The 25306-nt window shown below is 39.0% G+C and overlaps 1 protein-coding gene across 1 annotated transcript in view; it reads left to right on the top strand.

The window, feature by feature from the left end:
* Positions 1-5761, top strand: part of ENPP1 (ectonucleotide pyrophosphatase/phosphodiesterase 1) — a 69891-nt gene extending 64130 nt beyond the window's left edge. Inside the window, exons 24-25 of the mRNA XM_028125335.2 lie at positions 838-1000; positions 4126-5761. Coding sequence (XP_027981136.1) covers positions 838-1000; positions 4126-4296 — 334 coding nt within the window. The 3' untranslated portion in view covers positions 4297-5761. The remainder of the gene's footprint in view (positions 1-837; positions 1001-4125) is intronic.
* Positions 5762-25306: the final 19545 nt, after the last annotated feature.

Raw genomic sequence — 25306 nt, 5'->3', positions numbered from 1 at the left:
ACAGGGTTTGGGGGTTTTTGTTGTTGTTTTTACTATATCCCTTGAGGCATAAGAGTCCCAACATAACTGCCTCAGAGGTCACAGCAGTAGAATGGGTGAAGGAGAGAACTTCATACCTTTCACATCCCACCAGAGCTCTCTGTTTTAATCAGTTTTACATATTATGGTTCCACATAAGATTATAGTTGGAGACAGTGCTCCCACTGCCTTAAATTTGGAAAGATGCTGAAAAATAAATAAATAAACTAGCTTTGAGATCAAAGGAAATAGAATTAAGATGGGGTAAAATATTACTTGGGACATGTCGGAGAATATGCTGCAATTTAAAAGAAGTTACTGGGATGAGAAAGGAAATCCTTTTAAAACAAAGGCAAATTCACAGAAACAGGACTTCTCCGGAGGGGCTGGAATAGAAAAAAAATCCCACACCAGTTTCCTCTCTGCCTACTGTCTGTGCACAGCAGCCTAGAGTTGAGAAGACTATCAATAATGCTTTAGAATCTTTGTTGTAGGTATTCGAGAATGATATATTTTTTCTTTAGTGTCTCAATTCCTTCCAGTGTCTTAAGGTAGAACTAAAAAAAAAAAAAAATCTGAAGTTCAATAAATTTTTATAGAAGTTCATAAATTTTTATAGAAAATAAAAATTATTTGGCTTGTGTTTATCTGTCTTCTAATTCGTTCTCTCAATTTGGCAGAACATGTTGAGGTATTATGATTACTAATCGTAAAATTTCATTTTTAGATGCATTGTATTAAAAATATACTTTACTGAAATCTTCATTAAAAAGAAGAGAGTTATTTCTTTCTTAAAGTGAAGATTGCCATATTTTCCAGAAACAGCAGACTCATCCGTAATCAAGAAATTCTGATCCCAACTCACTTCTTCATTGTGCTGACAAGTTGTAAAAACACATTCCAGACTCCCTCCCAGTGTGATGATTTAGACACCTTAGCTTTCATTTTGCCTCACAGGACTGACAACAGTGAGAGCTGTGTGGTAAGTAGCCTCTGTTCATTTATTACCTTAAACGTTGAAAATAAGAATATATTTGTGTGTGCCATGTCTGACGTTACTGTGGGGGGAAACAGAATATGAATATGCACTTTGAAAGGATATACTTTGAAAAGATGTGCTTTACATGTACTTTGCAGGATGGTTTTAAATTTGATATTCTGAGATGGATGTATCTTTGGAGAAGACTGCCCTTGTCTGTTAAAACACAAAAAAACAAATCAAAATGTAAAAACTTAGTACCTGCTTATGGCTTAGCCACTACATTCTAGGTTTATTTGAACTATGAATTTACTCTTGTTTCAAAACTGGATTTATAATTCCCCAAGTGTTAGCACTGTTATAAATTAGTCTTAATGTTATGGTTAGGTAGTATTTCAGATTAATTTTCTATATATCACTTTATTATAATAATCATGTTTGTCCCTAATTATCTTTTCTTATTCTATTGTCATTCAGTGTTTGGAAAATATGGTTTTATGTTCTCTTATTTGCTCAAAATTAAAAAAACAAAACAAAAACTAAACTAGTCTTTGAACATCAAGACTGTATTAAAATTTTAGGAATTTTAAAGTCTTTCCTTATGGTGAGCCAATTTTTTTTTTCTTTCAGAGTACTTCCCAGATTTTCTAGTTGTTTAACTTTTTTTTTTCACTTTTCTTTTTTTGTCTGTTGAAGTTACACAATGCAAGTGTAGGCCTAAGTTTGCAAAGTGATATAGCTTTTTCACCAGCCTCATTGAAAGGTTGGTGGATAGCTGGAGTCCTGTAGTCAAAGGGATGTTGAGGTCCCAGTCTGAGCTCAGCAGGAGGGAGTGCTGTGATCACTCATTCATTCCTCCCTGCATTTATTCATTTATCCCTTCTTGGATCCAGCCATTCATTCCTTTAATAAATATGTGTTGCCAGGTACTCTTAGTACAGAGCACACAGCAGTGAACAAAAGAGACAGTAGCCTCTGCTGTGGGCCCAGGAGTAGAATACAGAGATCCACTGTCATCCCTGATCTAGGAGTCTATGTGTCATTCATTAAAATTCATGAAGATATTTCACTCTTTAATTGTTTCTCTGATAAACTGAGAATTAATTGCCCAGTCCTCGTAGAATATATTTCTCATTAAGTTATTTTTCCTTATGCTTCAGAATTAGGTACGGAATAGTAGGACTTTACCTATTTGGATGCCTATTGGGCTTCTCTGTCTACTAACTGGTCACTGTTGTGGACACTGTTGGATACATACCAAGTGTTCCCTTCTTCATTGCTTTCTCTTCCTCAAGAGATTGAATAGTCACCAAAGTTATCAGTGTTGCATTCAGCAAATAATGAAGAACCCATTTACAATGACTTGAGCAATTAGTGGGTACTTCGTGTGACGGGATGTCCAGAAGTAGACAGTCTTGGGTCAATAGCACTATTAGGGACCCAGACCTTTCCTGTCTTCCTTTGCCACTATTCTTAGCATGCAGCACATGTGGGCTAAAGATGGTTTCTACTTCTCTAGATATCATGTCTGAATTCTGGGCCCTCCTCCCAAAGAGACTTATGCATACGTCTCCCTGACCAGAATGATGTCAGGTATCATGAGTGAGGCGCTGAGTTCCTTTTCTACTTCTACCATTCCAAAAGCTATTGTGCCGGTATCTTAAATGCAAACATTTTATCAAATTCTACAATAGCAGTTTACCTAGAAGACACTAAATATTGGACATGAACCAGAGAGAGGATTATTTGAAGGCATATCACACATACAGACTGATTCCTTCTGTTTCGTCTCTGAAGTAGTGACTAAAGATTAGCAGGATGTTAGCCTAAGACATCAGATGCCTTGCCTGTACTTTTTATCTATTCCTGTGTGTGTTGGAACAGATGGAAAATATCTACTGTGGTAGATGGTCAAGTAGTCCATTGAGTCAGGGTTATTCCTCCGAGAGCCAGAGTGAAGATTGTTGCAGAGAAAGAGACTGAGTGGGGCAGCAAGTAGCTTTGGGTATAGTGACGATTGGAGGCTAATGGGAAAATGGAAATTATTGGTCCATTTCCCTTTTATGTGGAAAGTCTATAGTTATCATTTCCAACTAATATTTTTTTAAAGATTTTATTTATTTATTTGAGAGAGAGAATGAGATAGAGAGAGCTTGAGAGGGGGGAGGGTCCGAGGGAGAAGCAGACTCACTGCTGAGCAGGGAGCCCAATGTGGGACTCGATCCTGGGACTCCAGGATCATGACCTGAGCCGAAGGCAGTTGCTTAACCAACTGAGCCACCCAGGCGCCCTCATTTCCAACTAATATTGTCCCAAGGGTACAGAAATCTTTATTGGAGGATGTCTTTAAAGTACAATCATAGCCCACCAACCGGTGGATACCTTCTTCATCTGACCTTCTCCAGGAGCCATATTCAGAAAAATGTGTACTTACACATGAATGTATGATTTCCATCTCTGTTACCTGCCTCAGCTACCAGCTCTGCTTCCATGTGCTGGAGCATGTGCCTTTACTTCTTGTCTGATCTCTTAGTAGCTGAGACTTCACTACTTCCCTAGAAATGAAATTGTGTTTTACCACATCCCCCAACCCCCTCTTCATTGCAACCATGTAAATAACTGATTCTGATAAGAACAGTTGTTTTTATAGTGCATTTGCTCACATCATTACACCTGATCCTCAAAACAACCCTGTAAGGAGGGTGCAGGTAAGAGAATCAGGATTCAGATGTTAAATAACTTGCCTCAGTTTACATGGCATGGTAATGATAGGATCTGGACTTAAATCCGACTTTCTTTCTGTTCATCCCCCTGTTCTTTCCACCATATGCCACATTGCTTATGTTTTCCAACATTTTTTTAAACTCACTCTGTTGAAGTTTCTTGCACCAATGTATTCCACATATACTTCCCCTTTCCCAAATTTGAGACATCTAATTAAACAAAGACGCATCATATATATCAGATGGTGAGCTACTCCAGAGCAGGGATCATGCCTAACAAAGCTTGTAGCATCTGCCATTTGGGAGCCAGAGGGTCATAACTCATTGAAATAGGAAGATGGAGTGCTTGTAGGGAAAGTGAACTGACTATTCTCCAGTGACTTTTCTTTTTCCTCATCTTCATAGCATGGGAAGCATGAGTCTTCATGGGTGGAAGAATTATTGAGGTTACACAGAGCTCGGATCACAGATGTTGAACACATCACTGGACTCAGCTTCTATCAAGAAAGGAAAGAGCCAATTTCAGACATTCTAAAGTTGAAAACACAGTTGCCAACCTTTAACCAAGAAGACTGATATTTTTTATTCCAAAAACACACCATAAATGTTTCTGAAAGAACCTTTTATTTTATACAGTCCTCTATTCACGCTGTCGCCTTGTTTAGAAACTGCCGACCAGAGTTAGAGCTGAGAATCCTCTGATAAACCATCTCAGGGAACCTCGCAGCCTCTGCCCGGCAGTAGAAAAATACTTATTGAGTCTCACACATGTTTGAATGTGTAAGAGTTGTTCCACTTTGGGGAATAAAGACAGACCAGTCCTAAAACTGCTCTTCTACTTCTCTTAAGGGCAGAAGTAGCTGTGAACCTTGTCTGGACACCAGATATTTGAATTTTATTTTCACTAATAAACTTTTCTGGAACTGGCAACCAGGACACTAATGGATAGGATTGGAATAGTCTGTGTTACTTTAGTATTTTCACAAAGACTTAAAGGTGATTCTTGATTCTTTCTGACTTGGAGTTCCATTCATTTTAGTTTTAACTGAAAAAATTAGCGGAAGCAAAAATATTTCTAAGGCCCTCTTTCTGTCTTTGGTGACACCCATTCAAAAGCCAAAATATGCAATCCTGTGGGGTTGTTTTGTTTTTGTTTTTGTTTTTTTTTTGTGATTGGGCTTCTTCAGATTTAATGTCTTTAACAAGTTAAACTTTGAGGGAAGATCTGTGAATTGAGTAATTGAGTCTCTCTACCTGCTATAAAATTTTATTCTGTATTTGCGCAAAAAGAAAGATATTCCCATCCTGTTCACTGGTAATTAACATAGGTTGAAAATAGCTCTAAAAGTAGCTATTTTAGACTATTACAGATGTCTTGGTGGAACTTCAGAGAACTTGTCAACACATGCATGGTGGCATTTTTCATCAAGATGGTAGGAATGTTTTCCTCTATGCACAAAAATGACCCCACCAGCAGCAGAACTATGCTGAGCTGTTTGTTTTGAAGTTCCATAGATTTGGAAAGAATGTATAACCATTACTTTACATCTTCTTGGTGGTCATGATAAATGAACCTGACCTCTAACCACATAGACTATACCTTTTAGTCCCAACCTGTGAACCTTCAAAGGCTTCCTTCGCTTTTAGGCTACGTGGGTTTGATTTAGGTGTTATATTAGTCCACCAAAAATTTTTATTTGTCCTTTATAGGATGATCATTCTTCAACAGACTACAGGCCACAAAATCCTTTAGATAATATGATTTGTATCTAAAAATTATTTAATAATTTAGAAAGTTTTGTTGGTTTTTGTTTTAGTCCCATAGGGCCCTGAGGGTTTGTACATTGCTTTTTTTCCAGCCTGTCTTCTCTGTTGTTCAATTTGGGTCATTTCTATTGTTTGTCTTTAAGTTCACTGATTATTTTCTTTCTCTAATCCATTTTGTTGTTGAGCCCACCCATTGATTTTTCTATTTCAGTTATTGGTGGTTGTTTTTTTTTCTAAAATTTCCATTTGGTTCTTCTTTATATCTTGTATTTCTTTGCTGAGAATTTTTATTTTTTTGCTGAGATTTTCTATTTTTTCATTTATTCTATGCAATTTATAAATACTCGCTGAAGCATTTTTACAATGGCTGCTGCAAAATTCTTTTCAAATAATGCCAGCATCTGTGTCATCTCAGGGTTGGCATCTGTTGTCTTTTTTTCATTCAAAAAGATTTTTCTGGTTCTTGGCATGATGAATGATTTTCAGTGGAAACCTGAATATTTTAGGTGTTATGTGACTATGGATCTTATTTAAACCTTCTGCTTTAGCTGACTTTCTCTGACATCAGCCTAGTGGGGGACTTAGGGGCACTGTCTAGTTCTTCCAAGGTGTGGTTACGAGTCCAGGTTTCCCACTCAGCCTCCAGTGACACTTGGGGTGAGATGGGACCTTTGTCGCAGGGTGCAGGGTAGAAATTCAGCTCTCCCCCTGGGCCTCCACTGATGCCTTCCTGGCTGGGGTATGCAGGGGGCCTTGTCACTGCTCCCCTGTGGTGTCCACTGACACTGTGGGCAGGAATGTTGGGAAGGCTTTATTATGACCAAGTGGGGATGAAATGACCAGTTGCCTGCTCAACCTTCTCAGATACCACCCTGTCAGTTAGGGTACTTCATGACAGACTGTCACGGTTGGAAGTCCAGGCTCCCCACTTGGCCTTTGCTGACCTGGTTGCAATTACTGTTTTCTCTTTTGCTAGGCTACTCCTCTTTCAGTCCTTTGGCTAGAGAGCAGGTCTTTCTTAGGACTTCTTTTTGCCTGCTCTGTTGGCATTTCACAGGTTGTGATGTCTTCAGCTCCAAGTCTGGGACATATGAGCTAAAAAGCAAAAACTCGGGGGAACTCATCACAGTTTTTTGTCCCTTGGGTCCCTTTGTCCCAAGGTCCCTAGCCTGCCTGCCTTCTTCTCTCCACCTTTCAGCATCTTCCTATTTTTATTTTATATATAATATCTTAGCTTTTTATCTGCACTTAGCAGAAGGATATCTACTTCTTTATAGAAGTGTCTCATTGATTTTTATATATTCTTCAAAATACATGCAGACACATGATTGCCTCTATGTAAATCATCTTAGCAGATCTTAATTAAATGGGTAGATGTCTCTCCCCTTTGCCAATCACCAGGTAATACAAAGAAGGACAAGTAATAATCCTTAGAGTTTTAAGGAGGGAGAGGATGGAGCAGAAGTGTAGATGATCCCTAAAGGGTGGTAATTGTTTAAATGGAGTCATAGGCAAGGTGCCAGGGAGGACAGAGGAGACACTGGGTGGTGTTTGACAGTTTCAGCAGTGACTTCTCAGAGGTGGTGACATTTGGGCTAGAACTTAGTGCAAATTGGAGCTCTTCAGGTGAACAGGTAAGGAAAGGACATTCTAACATCCCTTGGATGGATACTCTGGCATTTTCCCATTTACTCCTATTTCTGATATTTTCTACAAGTGTTGCTATGACCAACTTATGATATACAACTACTTTATTTTTCCTGCTTTGTTATAATCATCTCCTGCTCTTATAAGTCAGACTATTAATGCTATGCTGACTCTAAAGTGAAGAGCATCCACATCTGTTCCTATTTAGCTTGTTTTTTTTCAGTTGCTCTTACACAGTGTTTTCTTTTTTTTGTCTTGAAAGAGATCTCTCCTTTGACTGTTTCATCATTTTAAAACATGTGACTGGCCTCCAGTCCCCAATTTGAATGGTAAATTTACATGGCTATATATGAAAATGTCTTTATCCTACTATCTACAATGAAGGCTGTTCTTTGCTTTTCATATGCAAAATGAAACCTTTATTTTCCCCTAACTTTATTGCCATGCCTCTGATCAGTACTTCTTAAATGAGGTAAGTAACTTCCATATAAAATTTCATAGCTAAGTCAGCTCATTCATGGTAGAGCAAAGAATCAGGTGGAACTTAAAAATATTTAGAAGTTTCAGAGAAAAGAGGGCAAACCTTAGGAGGAAGAAGGCAAATGTTCCAGCAGCGTAGGTCAATGTGTAGAGGACTGTTTGGCCAGTTGGCCCAGTCCTGTTTCAGGAGAGAAGGTGGATGAGATTGAAGCTAACACCACCCAGTCCTCCAGGAAAGGCTGTTACCACCCCCACCTTGACTCTGTCATTAGCTAGAGTAACTATCTTGCCTTGCCCTGCTTATCTTATCTATAACAGGAATGGGCATTTGAACTTTGAAACTAAATGTGGTGATTACACTTCATGCCAAAAAGCCTATCCCAGGAATCTGGTGTGTTGGTGCTTTTATAAGCATTAGGTAAAATTGTAACATGGCTACAGTCCAATGACATTTTCCTTGTTTTTTGGCAGTCTAAATATTATAAGGGAGAGGAAAAAGTCTACAGAATATGTCTCTAAGCTAAGAAATGTGGATTTACCAATAAAAATTGTATATACAGAAACTTGGCCGCTTTCGTGTGTGTGTGTGTGTGTGTGTGTGTGTGTGTGTGTGTGTGTGTGTGTGTGTTTGGAGGGTGGGGACAGTGAACGGGGTTGTGGCATTTTCCCAGGGATGATACTGTGTGCAAGAGTTGTAGACAATTAACCACGGCTGTATTGTTGGAAGGATAAAAAAGAGCCAAAGTTCATTTCAGGTTCACAGAGTAAACATCAATTTCTGATCTGTACCCTATATTCTTGCTTTTGGTATTTTAATTATTTGCAATCATACTTCTAGGTAAAAACAAAAGACAGGCATGTATAAATATACTTCCAATATGTAGAATGGTCTGAAACCAGAGGGAAAGTATCCAGTATGTAACTTCCATAGATTTTTTTCAATGTGAAATATTTGCACTTATCCTTTCCATTACACATAAACAGAAATTAAAGGAAAAATATATTTACTAGAAATTATAGCCATGGCAGAAACTGTAGATGCATAAAATATGTTTTAGTCTGCTAGAAATGAAAGAATCTCTGCAATCAGTGTTATCCTTGTGAGATGTGAAAAGGAAGCAACAGAAAAAAATGCACCTTTCATTCCACCCCAGTGTCGTAGTTTTAAATTTAACTTCACACTTGCCCATAAAACCTCAACTCAGGGGGCAGGATTTTAATAAAAATAACAATTTCATTTAAAACCCATATAGAATTTCATTATATATCAAATTCAGAACTCAGTATAGACTTCAGCTTTCACAGGATAAAGATTCAAAACAAATAAATATCCAGGAAATGAGATTTTTATATCTCTTAATAATTTTGCCCCAAGACATCCAGGTATTTTTCACTATCAAATTTTTTTATTCCTACACTTAGATGACATTGTGCTAAGTGTAATATAAAGAAAGTGAAACTTTCAGAACTGAAGGTTTATAAGTTAATAGCGCTGGAGATTATTTTAAATAAATGAGACCAAAATTTTCTCAGTTCAATGAATGGATCTCATTGTTCAAATTTTTACAATTTAAAAAATCTCAGATCAAAACCTACAATTTTGCATTCTCTATTATATAAACTATTCTAGATCTTGACACAATGTCACTGTTTTGAAGAGTTACTCACTTTTATGAAGGTCCAAACAGAACTAGTGGTTAACCTGTGAAGCCTTGTTTGTGTACTTACGTGTTTTTAAGATGTTACCACTGTTTACTTCAATAGAACACTTTACCACATTCAACTAGAGTAGATTCAGTTAGATCAAGACTGAACAGATTTCAAAGCTGTGTTTACTCTGTGTCAAGGAAATGGGCATTAGGGATAAATTGGGGAACAGAACAGATGGGATGCCTGCCGCCTTGGTGCTTACCAACATTTCACCTGGATTTCAAGATCTAGCCCAAGGCCCATATCCTTTTGACACCAGTTCTCTTCTCTTGACCCCTAAGCATGGTCATGTGATCAGACCCTCCCAGACATTGGAGATGACAGAGCACAGGCCCTCAGGCTAGTCATTGTTCTGTAGTTGAAGCCAACAGTGTGTGTGTGATGCATTTTATTGTCCTATAATCTGTATGCAATGTTATTACATGGCACTGTGACCTACTAAGGTATTGTACTCAGCCCCTGATACTTGATCCAAGTGTATGGCTTGCTAAAGGTAGTCTGCAGCCATAAAAGGAAATAATTTCGGGGTGATGTGGTTATGGGTATAAGGGAATTGTTAGCTTCCACCTAGGGCTTCCAGGGGACCTGGCAGGATCTTATCCTAAAGAGAACACGTTCCACAAATCCCATAAGGAAATTGAGAAGTCCCAAGAAGCTGCACTATCTAAGCATTTCCAGCCGGTGGTCTTTTGTTAAATTTGCCAAGACTATACCCTTTGAGTTTCTTCCCTAAAACTGTAACTTTGATGAGATTTACGTCAGGAGTGTGCTGTTTCATAAGAGATACAACTCAGTCCTGTAAGATTTTTCCACCAGTGGTTGTAACTCTCATTTAACACTTAAGCATATATTTTTTTAAATTGATAGATTCCTTTTCAGGTATTTCTTTGTCTTGTCTCCAAAGCTGTCTGTCATTGAGAACAGAAATAATCTTTATAGCCACTGATTCTAGTACAGCACCTGGCACATAGTAGTTGGTTAATAAAGACAACGTCCAGATGAATAAAACCCAATAAGCTGATCCTACCAAAATATCCATTTAAGACAGCTCAGGAATCACAGGTTATAGAAATGCAGCTAGAAGACAGTATATATAAGATCAAGAATGCCTTTCAGGGGCCATTCAGTTTCACTGACTCACAGTTTCATAGACTTTCCTGTGCAAAGTGTGATGCGTGGTGAACTGAAGAGGAAAAGAATGAACTTCTCAGAGTTTTGACATCTCACGTGAAAACCTCTCTACAAAGCATGCAGTGTTCCTCCAGCTGCAAAGAGCTGTTGTAGGGCGCCTGGGTGCCTCAATTGGTTAAGCGACTGCCTTCGGCTCAGGTCATGATCCTGGAGTCCCGGGATCAAGTCCCGCATCGGGCTCCCTGCTCAGTGGGGAGTCTGCTTCTCCCTCTGACCCTCTTCCCTCTCGTGCTCTCTATCTCTCATTCTCTCTCTTTCAAATAAATAAATAAAAGCTTTTAAAAAAAATCTGTTGTAAACATTTACTGGCAAAGGTGGACACACACAGGAGCATCTCTCAGTCTTCACATCCATCAACTTCTGGGAACACCTTTTGCTGTGAGGAAAAACACATCAGCCTGGAAGAAATAAGTCGGCGGTAGCAACCCCGCTGGGGCGTCTACAACAAGCATTTTGAGGCAACTTTGCTTTACTCAAGAGGAGAGAGATTTTCCTACCCCTTCTCACTATCTTTGAAATTCAGGGCAATGGAATCTCGTATTGCCTAACATAGTGACGGACGAAGAAGTATTAGTGATGTGAAATCCTCCCTTTCCATCATGGAAGATTGACCGTAAACAAATTTGATTATTCATTTGCCCAATGAATCAGTCACATTATTATGATAACAAAGACATCTCTGAAACTGGATCAAATATGATGATAATTACAATAATAGCTAACTTAACTGGGTGTTTCTTTGGTTCCAGACATTGTGCTAAATGATTTACATATATTTTCTCAACAATTCTGTAATGTGAAAATACTAATCCTAACCCTGGCTAGTGGGTTATCACTGGCAGGGATTTGAGCCCAGGTCTTGGTAAATCTCATCTACTTAAATAGCATGTCCCACTGCCTCCTGGAAGAATATGTTGAAAATGTTCAAATTCATCAAGTTTTACTCCATCAGCAGCTGAATTTCAAGCCAGAATTAAATTCATTAATAGTGTATTAATAGTATGAAATACCACATTTAAAAAAGAGCACTTAAAAGCAAAATCAAAAAATGTTAACTCTCAATTGAAAAATGGGCAGAAGTCTGGATTAACACATTCATAAGGAAAAGAGCTGTAAAAAACAAAAACATAGGAATGTTTTAGCACTTAAGTTAAAGATAGGCAAATGACATTATTTTTGTGCTTACCACATGGGAAAAGTTTTAAAAGGTACAGATCTCCAGTGTTGCAAAGTTCATTGGCAGCAGTCACACCATGCCGGTGGCGGTACACACTGTTACGGCCCAAATGAAGGTAATTTGATAATTGCGATCCAAAAGTCTAAAAATTGTTCATAAACTATGGCTCACATTTCAGCTCCTCAAATTATTCTGAAGAAGCCATTGTACGAGGACCTAAAATGATGCTCAATCGAAATGGTTGACTCTTATTAGAGAAATAGTAATAGCATATTACTATTACTAGGATACTCTAAGATGTGATCTTTATCTAAATCTACTAAAGTGGAAAAACTTCACGATACAGGAATCAACAATGACAGCTTCTAAAACAGCAGATGATAATGTATCCATTTTGGTGAAAGGAAAAGTAAAATCCCTTTTCCTCCCCTTCCTTCCCTTCCTCTTGTGTATCTTTCCTGCTCAGTTTCTCCCCTCTTGTTCTTCTCTCTGGAAGTTAATGCAGTAAAATATTTACAGTGATTATATCTGCATGCTGGGGCTTGGGGTGACTCTCACTTTCTTGTTCCTCTATAATTCATTACTTTTATAATCTGGGAAAAAAACACCAGTAAAATTCATTTAGATAAAAAAATACTCTTGAATCTTATAAAGTATTTGGAGTGTCTTCACCCATATCTATATATGTGGTGATAAGCATCCAAACAGTAGAAAATGTCCAGCACCTCGGATATCAATTAGGTGCGTATTAATAGTGCGTGAATGATATTCCCTCATTACATTGCTATTCGCCATGGTGAGGTTAACACAGTTCAAAAAAGCCCATTTGCACAAAACGTTTGTCTTTTGTCATCTTCCTTTCACTTCCAAGCTTCTGTGTTCACACCTACCCACCTTCCTTCTAGTCTCTCACGGAGAAAGTGTGATTTTGTTTTTTCAGACCTGAGTTTTCACTTCCTCCAGAGCTTTGTTTTTCTTGTTATTAACCCTTCTTCCTCAGCCACACATCTGTGATTCCCACCTCTGCTCTGCTGCCATCTTTCTGCTTTGATTATAAACGGGTCCTTCCATTTCGCTACAGCGTCCGCCATGTTGCGTCTGTCCCTGGAGCTCCCACGGTGAGACAGAACCAATAAGTGCCTGGCTTACATCTCCTGACTTTATTTCCTCACTAACTCCTCCCCTTGTTTGAAACTCCAATAATTTGGTTTCTGACCACCTCCCCATCCCTCCCCATCGTCCATTAACCTCTCTTTTTAAAAAAGAACAATGATTTCCTCATGGACAGATTTCATTTTTATTTTGGAAATGTAAAAATACACTGTAAAGCATAAGGAGTGAAATAATCATCATCCCACCAGCTTCCCACTGTTAACATCCTGGGCTCCTTTATTAGCTTTTCGATTACTGCTTTAATCTTTCTTAAATATATTTCCAATCACTGTGATTATCTCAAGCATCCCTGTCTGCCCCGATTCCATTTTTCAGCATGTTTATTCTTTGCTCTCTTTAATTTTTTATTTGTGTATTATTATTTCTTTGGGCCTATTTGCTCTTTTAAAATCTCCTTTTATTGTTTTATTGTATCTTTGAGTTTATTTTTTTTATTTTTATTTTTTTTTAAGATTTTATTTATTTATTTGACAGAGAGAGACAGCAAGAGCAGGAACATAAGCAGGGGGAGTGGGAGAGGGCGAAACAGGCTTCCCGCGGAGCAGGGAGCCTGATGTGAGGCATGATCCCAGGACCCTGGGATCATGACCTGAGCTGAAGGCAGACGCTTAATGACTGAGCCACCCAGGCGCCCCTCTTTGAGTTTATTTTTATTTATTGGATTCATGTGTCAATTTTCTTATCAGTTGGCCTACGTTTTCTTCTAGGTGGAATAGATGAAATAAACTTTCCTTCCTCCCCTCTCACTCTGCCTCCTTCCCTCCCTCCTGTTTTAGTCCAGGGTATATTTGCTGAGTTTAATGCCATTTCTTTTTATCTTACCCCCGTTTGACATTCTATTTTACTCAGAGATGGAGTGGGTGATCATCTTCCAATTGTATCTGAGAATCGTTTGTTTATTCCTTTAAACTATAGTTTCAGAGAGAAATATTTTGCTTCCTCTCCACTTTTTTAAAGCCCAAGGGTGGAGTAGTGGTGGGAGAAAAGAGGGCTTGAGGTTATCCTAGACTTTCTATGATATTTGGGCTCCTTTCCTCTTCTGAGATTGTCTCATACAAATGTTCACCTTGTCGGGCGTGTAAACAGCTCCTGTGTTGGAGACTCTTGGATTGTGGTTCATTTCCTCAGTTTAGTGCATGCCCGGGAGATTGCACATCTCTGTCAACCCCTTTTTCTCCTTCCCTGTGTCACTGGGCTTTCTCCCAGAATGGGTCTCATTACATTTCCCATTTCCCCATTGGAATAGATCGTTTGCTCTTTCTGTCCCGCATGCTTCTTTGCAGTGTAACTTTGTTGCTCCAACCTTCAAATGTGGGCTGGCCTTGGGACTTGCCCTGACCCATAGAATGTGGCCAAAGTGACATTTTTTTCACTTACGAGATTGTCCTTAAGGGTCCTTGCACCTTATGCTTTGGGCTCTGAAAATGCTCCTACCACCAGGTAAGGAAGCCAGGGCTAACCCACCAGATGATAAGAGACTGTGTAGAAGAGAGGCTCAGCTCCCTGCCGGCACCAAGGCCCCGGATGAGAGGGTAAGGCCATCCTGTGTCCTCCAGCCCTAATGGAGCTGCCCAAAGGCTGAAGTGATGTGAATGACCCCAGTGAGACCGCCAGAAGAACCACCCCGCTGAGCACAGCCATAGAATCATGAGAATTATGAAATCATTCTTATAAGCTATTATGTCTTGGAGTGTTTTTATGCAATGATATATATTTGTTACCTGAGAGCAGGTGGTACTAAGTGCAACTTGAAACGTGTGGCATTGGCTTTGGGACCAGGCAGTGGGCAGAGGCTGGAAAATGGTACAGAGACTATTGAAGGCAGAGGAAAGGACTACCTATGTTATTACGTGCTACATAACTTTGGAATTCTTCAAAAATCTATCTTCAGTTTGTGAAAGCAACAAGACTGAGTTAAAAATTGAGATCTAAGTCTTTTGTGTGAGTGTGTATTGATTTTATATTTAAAGGCCATGTTGACGCACACCATGTTTGTTGCAGAACTATTCACAATAGCCAAGAGGTGGGAGCAATTTACATGTACATTGACAGATGAATGGATAAACAAAATGTGGTCTATACATACAATAAAAGATTATTCAGCCTTAAAAAGGAAGGAAAATCCGTCACATGCTACAATGTAGATGAACCTTAAGGACATTAGGCAAAGTGAAATATGCCAGACACAAAAAGCCAATATTGTACAGTTCCATTTACATGAGCCATCGAAAGCAGTCGAACTCATAGAAGCAGAAGGTAGAATTGTAGTTCCCAGGGGGATGGGGAGGGGAAGGATATGTGAGTTAATGGGTACAGAGCTTCAATTTTACAAGATGGAAAATTTCTGCAGATCTGTTGTTCAACAATATTAATATACTTAACACTACAAAACTGTACACTTAAAATGGTTAAGATGGCAAGTTTTGCATTGTATGTTTATTTATTTGTTTTACCATAGTTAAAAAAAAAATTGAGGAGGAGGAAGGGCATGGTGACAGAATAGATGGCAAGCCCTGATAGTAGATGAAGGATCTGCAAGTTTATGAATATGCTTTACAGAAATAATAAGGAGAACAGCAGTAAAAATACCAAAAAACACCTTTCACCTTACCTCCATAAATGCTGGCATTGGATAAAATTGAACCTAAGTAACTACCAGAGCCACAAATACAGGTTTCCCCCACTCACCGAAAGTAGAGCGTTCCTATGAAGCTTTTCCTAAGTAGAAATGGCATACAGAGAAGAAGCAATGACCGTTAACTTACAGGTATCATATGACCTCACTGATATGAGGAATTCTTAATCTCTGAAAATTGTTTTGAGCATTCATTGCCTGACCCAAAAAATATTTTCTCTTAGGCTTTTCTGATACCTTAGGACACATCTTGCTAACAGAGGCACAAAATTAATCTAGATAAAGCACAGATGCTCACAGACAGTTCAAAGCTGTGGGGGTTTGATGCTGAGATGCTGAGGGTAGTTCCGGGGAAAGGAACTTGGCAGAGCCCCTCTCGCTGCTGGGGGTTCTGCCTCCGTGAAGCCTCACTGCGGAACAAGTGCTGAATGCTACTTTTGCTTTCTGACTTTTTTTTTTGTAAAAGCAAAAAATCCTCTTCATATTTCTTTCGATTAGAGAAAACAGGTACTCACATAGGGTTTTGTTGTTGTTGTTGTTTGTAAAAGCAAAGTGGCGAAACTCGAACTTTGGAAAAGCAGGAGAAACCTGTAAGTGATTTGGATTCCAACTCTAAAGTAAGGCGTAGTTCTCCCCCTGCTGGCCATCTTGGAATTATTCGGTTTTAGGAAAAACCAGGGCAGCTAGAGTGAGAACATTCCCTGTAAGATATTCCTGTCATGAAAATGCCAACCTTTTCATTCACCAAAATATTTCCTGTAAACTCTTGTAGCCATTATCTGCAATTATTCACGCATTCGTTATTCCATTTCTTAAAATTAACATACAGTTTATTTGGCTCTAGCTCATTCATTCACTGACATTTTTATATAACCCTAATATGCGCCAGGCACTGTACTAAACTTTTAGGTTTCAAAGATGACATTGGTGTGGACCTGGGTTTGATATCTAATAGAATGATACACACATGTAAATCATTAAATCAAATGCAGTAAAGATTTATGAATTGACAGAAGTTGCTCATGTATTAGAGTATGAGAATTGGGGCATAAACAGGGCAGTAAACAGTTCAGCAGAGGTATAATTAGTACATTGGATTCTTGCCCTTAGAATTCATTAACAAGAGGTTATCTGATTATATACCGGTACACATATATATTAATTGTCAACAAGCATTTTTTTTCTAGTTGGATTATTTTAAGCAGCTTTTTATTTTTAAATAATTACAGTTGACCCTTGAACAATGTGGGGGTTAGTGGTGCCAACCCCAGTGTAGTCAGAAATAATCATATAACTTTTGACTCCCCCAAGACTTACCTACTAATAGCTCACTGTTGATCAGAAGCCTTACTAATAGCATAAATAGTTAACACATATTTCCTATGTTATGTCTCACACACTGTATTCTCACAATAAAGTAAGCTAGAGAAAAGAAAATGTTATTAATAAAATCATAAGGAAGAGAAAATACATTTACAGTATAGTGTGTACTTATCCATACTTCAAGGTTATGTCAATCGTTTACGAGATAAATCTCTGCCCTACCTACATAAATATTCTTATTTATATGGTAGGTGTAGATGTTACACATATTACTATACTAACACTAGACATAAAAAATGAAAAGATAATGTGAAAAAGAAATTTCATATTTATTTACAGGGGTAATGATTCATACAGTGAAAAGGAAGAAGTAGAGATATGATTGCTTTATGGTAGCCTAGTACAATCAACGTGATTGCTTCACAGTAGCTTAGCTTCTACACTAATGGGTCTTCATAAAATTTCATAGCATACAATATTACAGTCCTATTTACAGCCATTGGAAACACTGTTATAGTCTTTAAAAAAAAACACTTTGTGTGATAGTAGGCTGACCTACCATTTCTCCAATTATGAGAGAGGCATACTGTATGACAATATAATTCTTTAAAAGCAAAGTTATAAAACAGGAAGAAAACTAACACATTAGTTATTTTATATTAAGTATTACTCACATTTTGCCTACGTAAGGATAGTCTGTCCACTTCCATACAAGTCTTACACACAATGTTTTAGACAATGAATACCTAGTTGATAATGAGGAAGACACAAAAACGTCTCGCACAGTTCTTGCCATCGTTACTAGATTTTCACGTGAAGACACTCGCATGTACACAGCAGAAGGGCTGATTAACTATACGGCACGATGATTATTTACTTTTCATTCCATGGATCATCATAAAGGTGGAGGAAGGGGAGGTGGGGTCCTGCTGTGCCTGGGGTGGCAGGTGCCGAAGAGAAGAAGGAGGTGGGAGGGAGGCAATGAGGGGCAGGCACACTTGGTGGAACTTTACAGAAATATATCATAATTTCTGTCTGGCTTTTTGGGCACATTCCTTGGGATTTTTTATGTAGGCCATCATAACACCTGCAAATGAAGACAGTTTTATTTCTTCCTATCCAATCTATTTTCCTTTTATTTCCTTTTTTGTTGTTGTTCTGTTTCACTGGCTAGAACTTAACAGTATTATGTGGAATAGCAGTGGTGAGTGGAATTTTTACCTTGTTCCCAATCCTGTCAGGGAAACATTGTCTTTCACCCTTAACAATGACGGTAGTTGTAGTCTTTTTGGCAAATGTTGGTATTTTCTCTTGATAGAAACATATGTAATCATTTAATTTATCCACCATTCTAAGGTGCATGAAATGCCATCTTATTTAATTTTGTCACATTAAATCTGAACAGGGGCGCCTGGGTGGCTCAGTCGTTAAGCATCTGCCTTCGGCTCAGATCATGATTCCAGGGTCCTGGGTTCGAGCCCCGCATCAGGCTCTCTGCTCAGCCGGGAGCCTGCTTTTCCCTCTCCCACTTCCCCTGCTTGTGTTCCCTTTCTCACTGTCTCTCTGTCAAATAAATAAATAAAACCTTTTAAAAAAAAGTAAATCTGAACATTAGTTGCTTTGTTTATGAGTATTCATTTTTTTGTATAAAAATGGTAAGTTTTTCAAATAAAAAAATAGGAAAAATAAATAATACCAAAAACTGGCATTCCTAGTAAAATTTTATAGTAACCATATGGGTATATTCATAAATAATTTTAAATTTCACCTTATGGTAATTATATGAAAAGCAGTGATTACATTTATAGTTACCTAACCAGTTAATTTGAAATATCTTTTGCATCTTCTCTTTTTTTTCTTTTCATAATGAAGTTCTCATCCTTATTAATTAAAGAGAATAAAAATAAGTCAGGACTGTTTAGTTGGCCCTTGTAATTCTGTATAAGTAGAATTGATGTGTTTTTTTTTTTTTTTGGCATGATGATTTTGCCAAAAAAAGACTCTCATCTTATTGATAGGATAAAGTGGATAATACGAACTTTTAAAAATGTCATTAGATCTCAGCGCTATATCACCATAGGATGGATACCTTCAGTTTAGGAAATACTAGAGACATATGAACTAAGTGTACAGATGCCATAGGAATTCCTTGGGAACCATGGTCTGTCTGTCTGAGTATCCATCGAGAGTCCTGAATACTACAAGGAACTATTTACAGGAGCACCATATGCGAGAAGTGCCTTCCTTTGTATCTCAAAGGTCACTGAAGTCTGGGCAAATCAGCAAAGATCTTCACCAGGCACATCGAAGCTCTGAGAATAGCCAGCAATGGTGATGCCACTAGGTACATTTCTCTGAACTGCGTGGACTATCTTTTTTCAACTGGTTTTTGCTTTAACAATAACAATGACACTAGAGTACAAAGAACCCAGAAGTTGTAGCTATGTGGAGTTCAACTGGTTCTTGAGGTAATTTGACCTTGAGTGCTGCACCTCTTCACCCAGCAGGGGGCAGTAAGTGATTATGGAAAAATCTGTAACAGGCCTCTGGGTAAAGAACCTAGGAGCCCGGCTATTTGGAAAGGTAATTCTGAGAGCATATTGGACATCACGCTGATCTGCAGTTAGTTTTTAATGTGAATATAACCTGAAATACTCTTTTATTTGGTGGGTCTAAATTGGAGCATAAAACAGATTTATAACAGATCTACTTTCCTTGAATAGGGGCATGAAGCCTCAGTGACACTTTCCCGAAATATAGCAGACCCTTGAGACTTTGAAGACCCTGCTTTGGCTCAACTTCTCAGAGGAACAAAAGACTTGTAATTCTTATTAGACACCTTCATCTAGATGTCTGACAATCCTTTCCAATTCAACATGTTCAAACTAGGTAGGGGTGTGCTGGGGCCAGCCTCTGGGGGCTCAACGGAGCCAACTGATAATTTGTCAGAGATTTTGCAAGCTGAAGGACTTCACACTGGTAGTTTGAAATCAGCTATCATGGAAGCATTTACAGTAGAAATTTTCTATTGCTATAAACCAGGACCTTCCATTTCCCCCAGCTAGTTCCTCAAAAAATTACAAATAGTACTATCATATGAGCCAGCAATCCCACTTCTGGGTTAAATATTTACCAATATTCCACTGATTCAAACACAGTTGCTTTGTCCCTTAACCATACCTCTTCTCCTGCTTATGTGTCCTATTAATTCCCAATCCTCTGATTATCTCACTCTCCAAAGCCCAGTTCAAATTCATCTCTTCCCATGGTCAACTAATATTATTCAAGAATATGTGATGGAGAAAAGACAGTCTCTTTAATAAATAGTGCTAGGAATATGGGATGTTCACATATAAAAGAATGACACTGGACCCCTGTTTTACACCACTCACTTAATTAAACTCAAAATCAATTAAAAACTTAAATATAAGACCTAACACCATTAGACACCTAGAAGAAAACATAGGGGAAAATCTTCTTGACATGGGTCTTGGCAGTGATATTTCGAATATGACACCTACAGCACAAGCAACAAAAGCAAAAATAAGTGAGTGGGACTATATCAACTAAAAATCTTCTGCACAGCAAAAGAAATGATCGTTAAAATAAAAAGGCAGCCTACAGAATAGAAAAAAATGTTTGCATACCATGTATCTGATAAGGAATCAATATCCGAAATAAATGAGGAACTCACATATTTGCAAACCATATGTCTGAAAGGGGTGCATATGCAAAATATATAAGGAACTCATAAAATTTAATAGCAATAATAATAATAATTGAATTTTAAAATGGGCAAAGGAACTGAGTGGACATTTGTCCAAAGAAGACATTCAACAGGTACATGAAAAGGTGCTCGACATCACTAATCATCAGAGAAATGCAAATCAAAACCACAAACAACACAAAAACCTTACACCTGTTAGAAGGCTATCATCAAAAAGACAAGATAGTAAGTATTGACTAAGATGTGGAGAAAAGGGAAACTTTGTGCTCTGTTGGTGGACATGTAAGTTGGCACAGCCATTATGGAGAACAGTATGGTGGTTCCTCAAAAAATTACAAATAGTACTATCATATGAGCCAGCAATCCCACTTCTGGGTATATATCCAAAGGAAATAAAATCACTATCTTGGAGAGATATCCTCAGCCCCACATTTAGTGCAGCATTATTTACAACAGCTAAGATATAGAAACAACCTAAGTGTCCATTGATGGATAAATAGATAAAGAAAACATGGTGTGTGTGTGTGTGTGTGTGTGTGTGTGTGTGTGTGTGTGTATGTATATATATACATGCAATGAAATATAACTCAGCCATAAAACAGAAAGAAAACTTGCCATTTGTAACATGAATGGACACTGAGGACATTATGCTAAGAGAAGTAAGTCAGGCAGAGAAAGACAAATACTATATGATCTCACTTATATGTGAAATCTAAAAAAACCTGAACTCATAGAAACAGAGAACAGATTGGTGGGGGTAGGGAAAACGAGTGAAGGTGGTCAAAATGTAAAAGCCAAAACAAAATTCACCTCCTCCTGCACCGACACTGAACTTGCTCCCCACACCTCCACCTCCACTTTCCCCCCTACCTCTGGCTTCCTGAGGCACTTTGTTCATTACAGGTTAAAATAGCCTTATTTTATAATATATGTTTCTCAAGAGTCTCCGGACTAGATAGTAGACTGTGGGTTCCTGGAGGGGACTTTGAGGACTGTGTCTGAGACATCATGTAACCTCGGTGGCTATGGTAGAACTTGGCACATAGCCGGTGGTGAAATGGTTGTGGTTTGGAGGATTGCCATAAAATAACTTTGTACTACTTCTACATTCACCTCTGACCACAACCAACTTATTAACGTAATTTTTTATTCCTCATCTTCATTCAGCCTGTTATATTTGTCACATTTTACTCAAACCAAGGCCCTTGGTATGCCCATAGCTCCTTCCCACCTTCTCCATCTTTGTGTCTGTTTTTCCCTGTCCCCATGGAGTGTCTTCCCCACTTCCTTCAAGCTCTTGCTCAAATGCCATTTTTTCCCCCATGGAGCTTTTCTCTCCCCCTATCCTTTCCATTCTGCCACTCTAAGTAATCTGATCTCTCGACACAGGCGTCTTGAAGTTGGTCCACTAAGTCCTGAAATTCTGTTAAAATGGGAAACTGAACTAATCCGCTGTGGTTGGCTAGACCGCAAAGAGGAATGCCAGAGGTCATGAGGAATATTCTGAGAGCCTTGCCAAAGTCACTCCCTTGTCCAGACCAAACAGGAATGCGAATGATGGATAGAGATTTCGGATGTGGGGCATGATGAACGGGGGGGAGGGCAAGGCCGGCGGGGCTGGAGTTCTGTCTATTTAAAGTGGCTGTCTGTTTGGCAGGCCTCCCCGGAGGCGAGAGGACTGTTTGTGCTCTCATCCATAACAAAGATGCCCGCAGCCTGGGTCTGTTAGCCTTCCTCATAAAACCATGTTTGGAGAGATATCTCTGGGGAGGGAATTTTGGTTTGAAACTGGAAGAAAGCAAGCCTGAAACCTAAGTGGGAAATAAGACATAGATCAAGGAACAAAAGTCAAAAATCCTGAAGTGGAAAATATCTTGAGGAGTAAAAATAGTGGCTTTTTACATGGCATCTGAGGCAGGTTTGCTGCTCACCCTTTCATTAGCTGACTTCCTGTGCCCCACTGGGATGGTTCTCCCAGGGCTGATTGCTGCTTTTGATGCCTCTAACCAGCTGGTGTCACCACTCAGGCCATGGATTCTAGGATTCCAGGATTCCAGAAAGACAGGTAGTTTCACAAAGAGTTAAAGAAGCTTTGTTTTGGGAAAGCTGATCTATCAATCCCTTACCCAAAATGGGTTGAGCACCTGTTATACGCCAAGAATAGTGGCAGGTGCTGGGGGAGGGAAAGGATACAAAAATAAATATGTGATTCTTTTTGTTTTTTGGTTGTTCTAGGTAGAGTGAACAGTTCTCATTTGGGAAGACGACGTGAAGAATGAAGTGATCGCTTACGTTAGAAATGATTCTACCTTCTGGCTTTTAATTCTGCTCATTCACTCCTCTTCTTCAGTTCAATTTTGCACACCTTTATTAAACCCATGCTAGGTGCTAAGTACTTCAATCGGCCCGAGGGAGACACACTTGAATGAAATACTGTTCCTTCTTCTGCAGGGAGCTCACTGTGTTGTGCTGGAGACAGATTCATAAGCTTCTAACCTTAGTCCCTGAAAAGTGATCATAAACAGGTGTACAAAGTACAGGGGGAACATTTAGGGGGAGTGAGTTGGGGAAGGACCTAACATTTTGCTGCTACTTCTTTCTCTTTTAGTCACAAACTTTTTCATCACTGTTTGACAGATCCTGGCATCCCTGATGTGAGAGATAAAATAAACAAGCAAGCTTTTCCGATAGGAAGAGAACACCATACATGACAATGAGGCTTTTCCACTGAGCCTGGACGTGGCCTCCGAATCCTCTCAACATAGAGCTGAGGGAAGCTGCTAACTGTCCTTATCATGTAGACACCTATTTCTCACCCCCACCCTGCCCCAAAATTGTGTTCTGTTCCTCTTTTCTGTTCATTCTTGGGGGTCTAAAATTCCTATTTTTCTGCCCTAACATTCCCTCATGAGAGATTATTTTAATATATGTTTTGTAATTTTGAATTGCGAATTCATCTTTATCTATGGAACTGCTCCACAGCCTGGTTTGGGAATATGTCTCTGCAGAAAGGTTTCCACTTTGCATTAGTCAGGCACACTGAGGACATTAGCATTGTAAAACTAACTTTATATTAACCCCCTAACTTGGAGGCTCCCAGACTACATAAATAGGCCTATTTCAAACCTCAACCTGCTCATGGGATGCTCACGGCTACATGTGCCAGGAGGGAGTTGTTCCTATTCAGGCAGACAAAACTTTTTCTCTTGTGCTAATGGGTTTTTTTGTTTTTTGTTTTTGTTGTTTTTGTTGTTGTTGTTGTTTTTGGTTTTTGGTTTTTTCCTAGGCCAAGTGGTCTGGCTTTTTGGGGGGGAAAAGTATAATGTGGTGGTCTTATTTTCCTCACCACCTCCTGGTGTCAGGGCTTCATATTCTGTGCTTATGTGGGTGCTAAGATCCCAGACTTTTGGTTACTGGGACTGGAAACCCACTTCCCTTCCAAGGTAACCTCTGTGTTATTTTGCACTCATAACTTTAGTTTTTTAATTTCTTATAATTGGAAGGCTCTAGAAAATTCCCTTTTTTTCTTGAGAGCCTTAACAATGCATTTTAAAGAATGTTGGTTATATTTTGCCCAGAATTTCTAGCTTTGTAGTGGGACAATATTCAAGTTCTCTACTGTCCCAAACCAGAAATCTATCCAGCAAATCCTTAATACCTAGTATCATTCAAGCAGTCCTTAGCATGCCTAGACACATATGACAATAGGATGGTAGTACCTGCAACAGCTGCTCCTTATCTGATTATTTGGATCTTTCCAGGTCTGGGATACAGAAGACTGAGTCCTGCTGATTCTCCCCATGGCAGAAACAAACAATATAATATGCCCATGGCATGAACCAAATCACCAGGTTTTTTAGTGTACATATACAACCACTTTTCTTTCTTTTTCTGTATAGTCCCTTTAAATCCAAACACCTTTATTAAGAGAGCCCGATATCTCTCTTTTGAGGCCCCACTCTCTCCAGCAAATTATTGAGTACAAAGAGAGGCAGTCCTCTTCCAAGCCCCGGACCCAGCGAACGGTTCCGTCCCTCAGCACAACTATTGTCAGTCATTGTCACATGGTGTTCCTATTGACATGGGTCCTGCTGGGTTGAACAGTTGTTGACTGCTACAGTTTCTTCCTTGCTGGTACCCTCGTTTGGACAGCAAGTTTACAGCTCTTTTAAGTTCCCTCCCAGATTTTCAGCAGCTGTGTTTTTAAGCTGTGACAGAAGAGGGCCTTTTAGCCTCAGCCAACCACTGTGTCAAACCAGCTCCTTCTCATCCGGATTTGTCCTGCCCTTCTGCTTTGCAATAGTGTTCAGACTGCATATATTCTTCAAAGATAGTAAGCTCTCCGTTCTTTTCATTTTCAATCCTAAGAAAAATTAATCATGTTCATGGATGTGGTGCCTTACCATTTCAGAATTCACTGATACTCAACACCCACTCTCTGCAGGCAGCTCAGAAGCCCAGAAAGGGGAAGTGACTTTCCCAAGAGAATTCTACAAATTGATAGGAAAACTGGAACTCCACTGGTCTTGCACCAACACCATGTCTTTCAGACACTAAGTCTTGCCACACAGTAAGCAATTTGAGGTGAAAACTGAATATCCTCTGTGACTCTACACACATCCTTGCTTATGTAAGTTCCCCGCACTAGGCGTCTGTTCTAGAACATCTGGATTCTAGTAGATTCTGGAAGTGTGGTCCCTAGACCAGGAGTAGCAGCATCACCAGGGGACATGATAGAAATGCAAATCTCAGATTT

Source organism: Eumetopias jubatus, unplaced genomic scaffold (assembly GCF_037043125.1).
Source record: "Eumetopias jubatus isolate StellerSeaLion01/CBP00866 unplaced genomic scaffold, mEumJub1_p1.0 scaffold_6, whole genome shotgun sequence".
NCBI lineage: Eukaryota > Metazoa > Chordata > Mammalia > Carnivora > Otariidae > Eumetopias > Eumetopias jubatus.
Note: the sequence above shows the minus strand (reverse complement) of the source record. Positions and strands in the feature narration are given on the sequence as shown.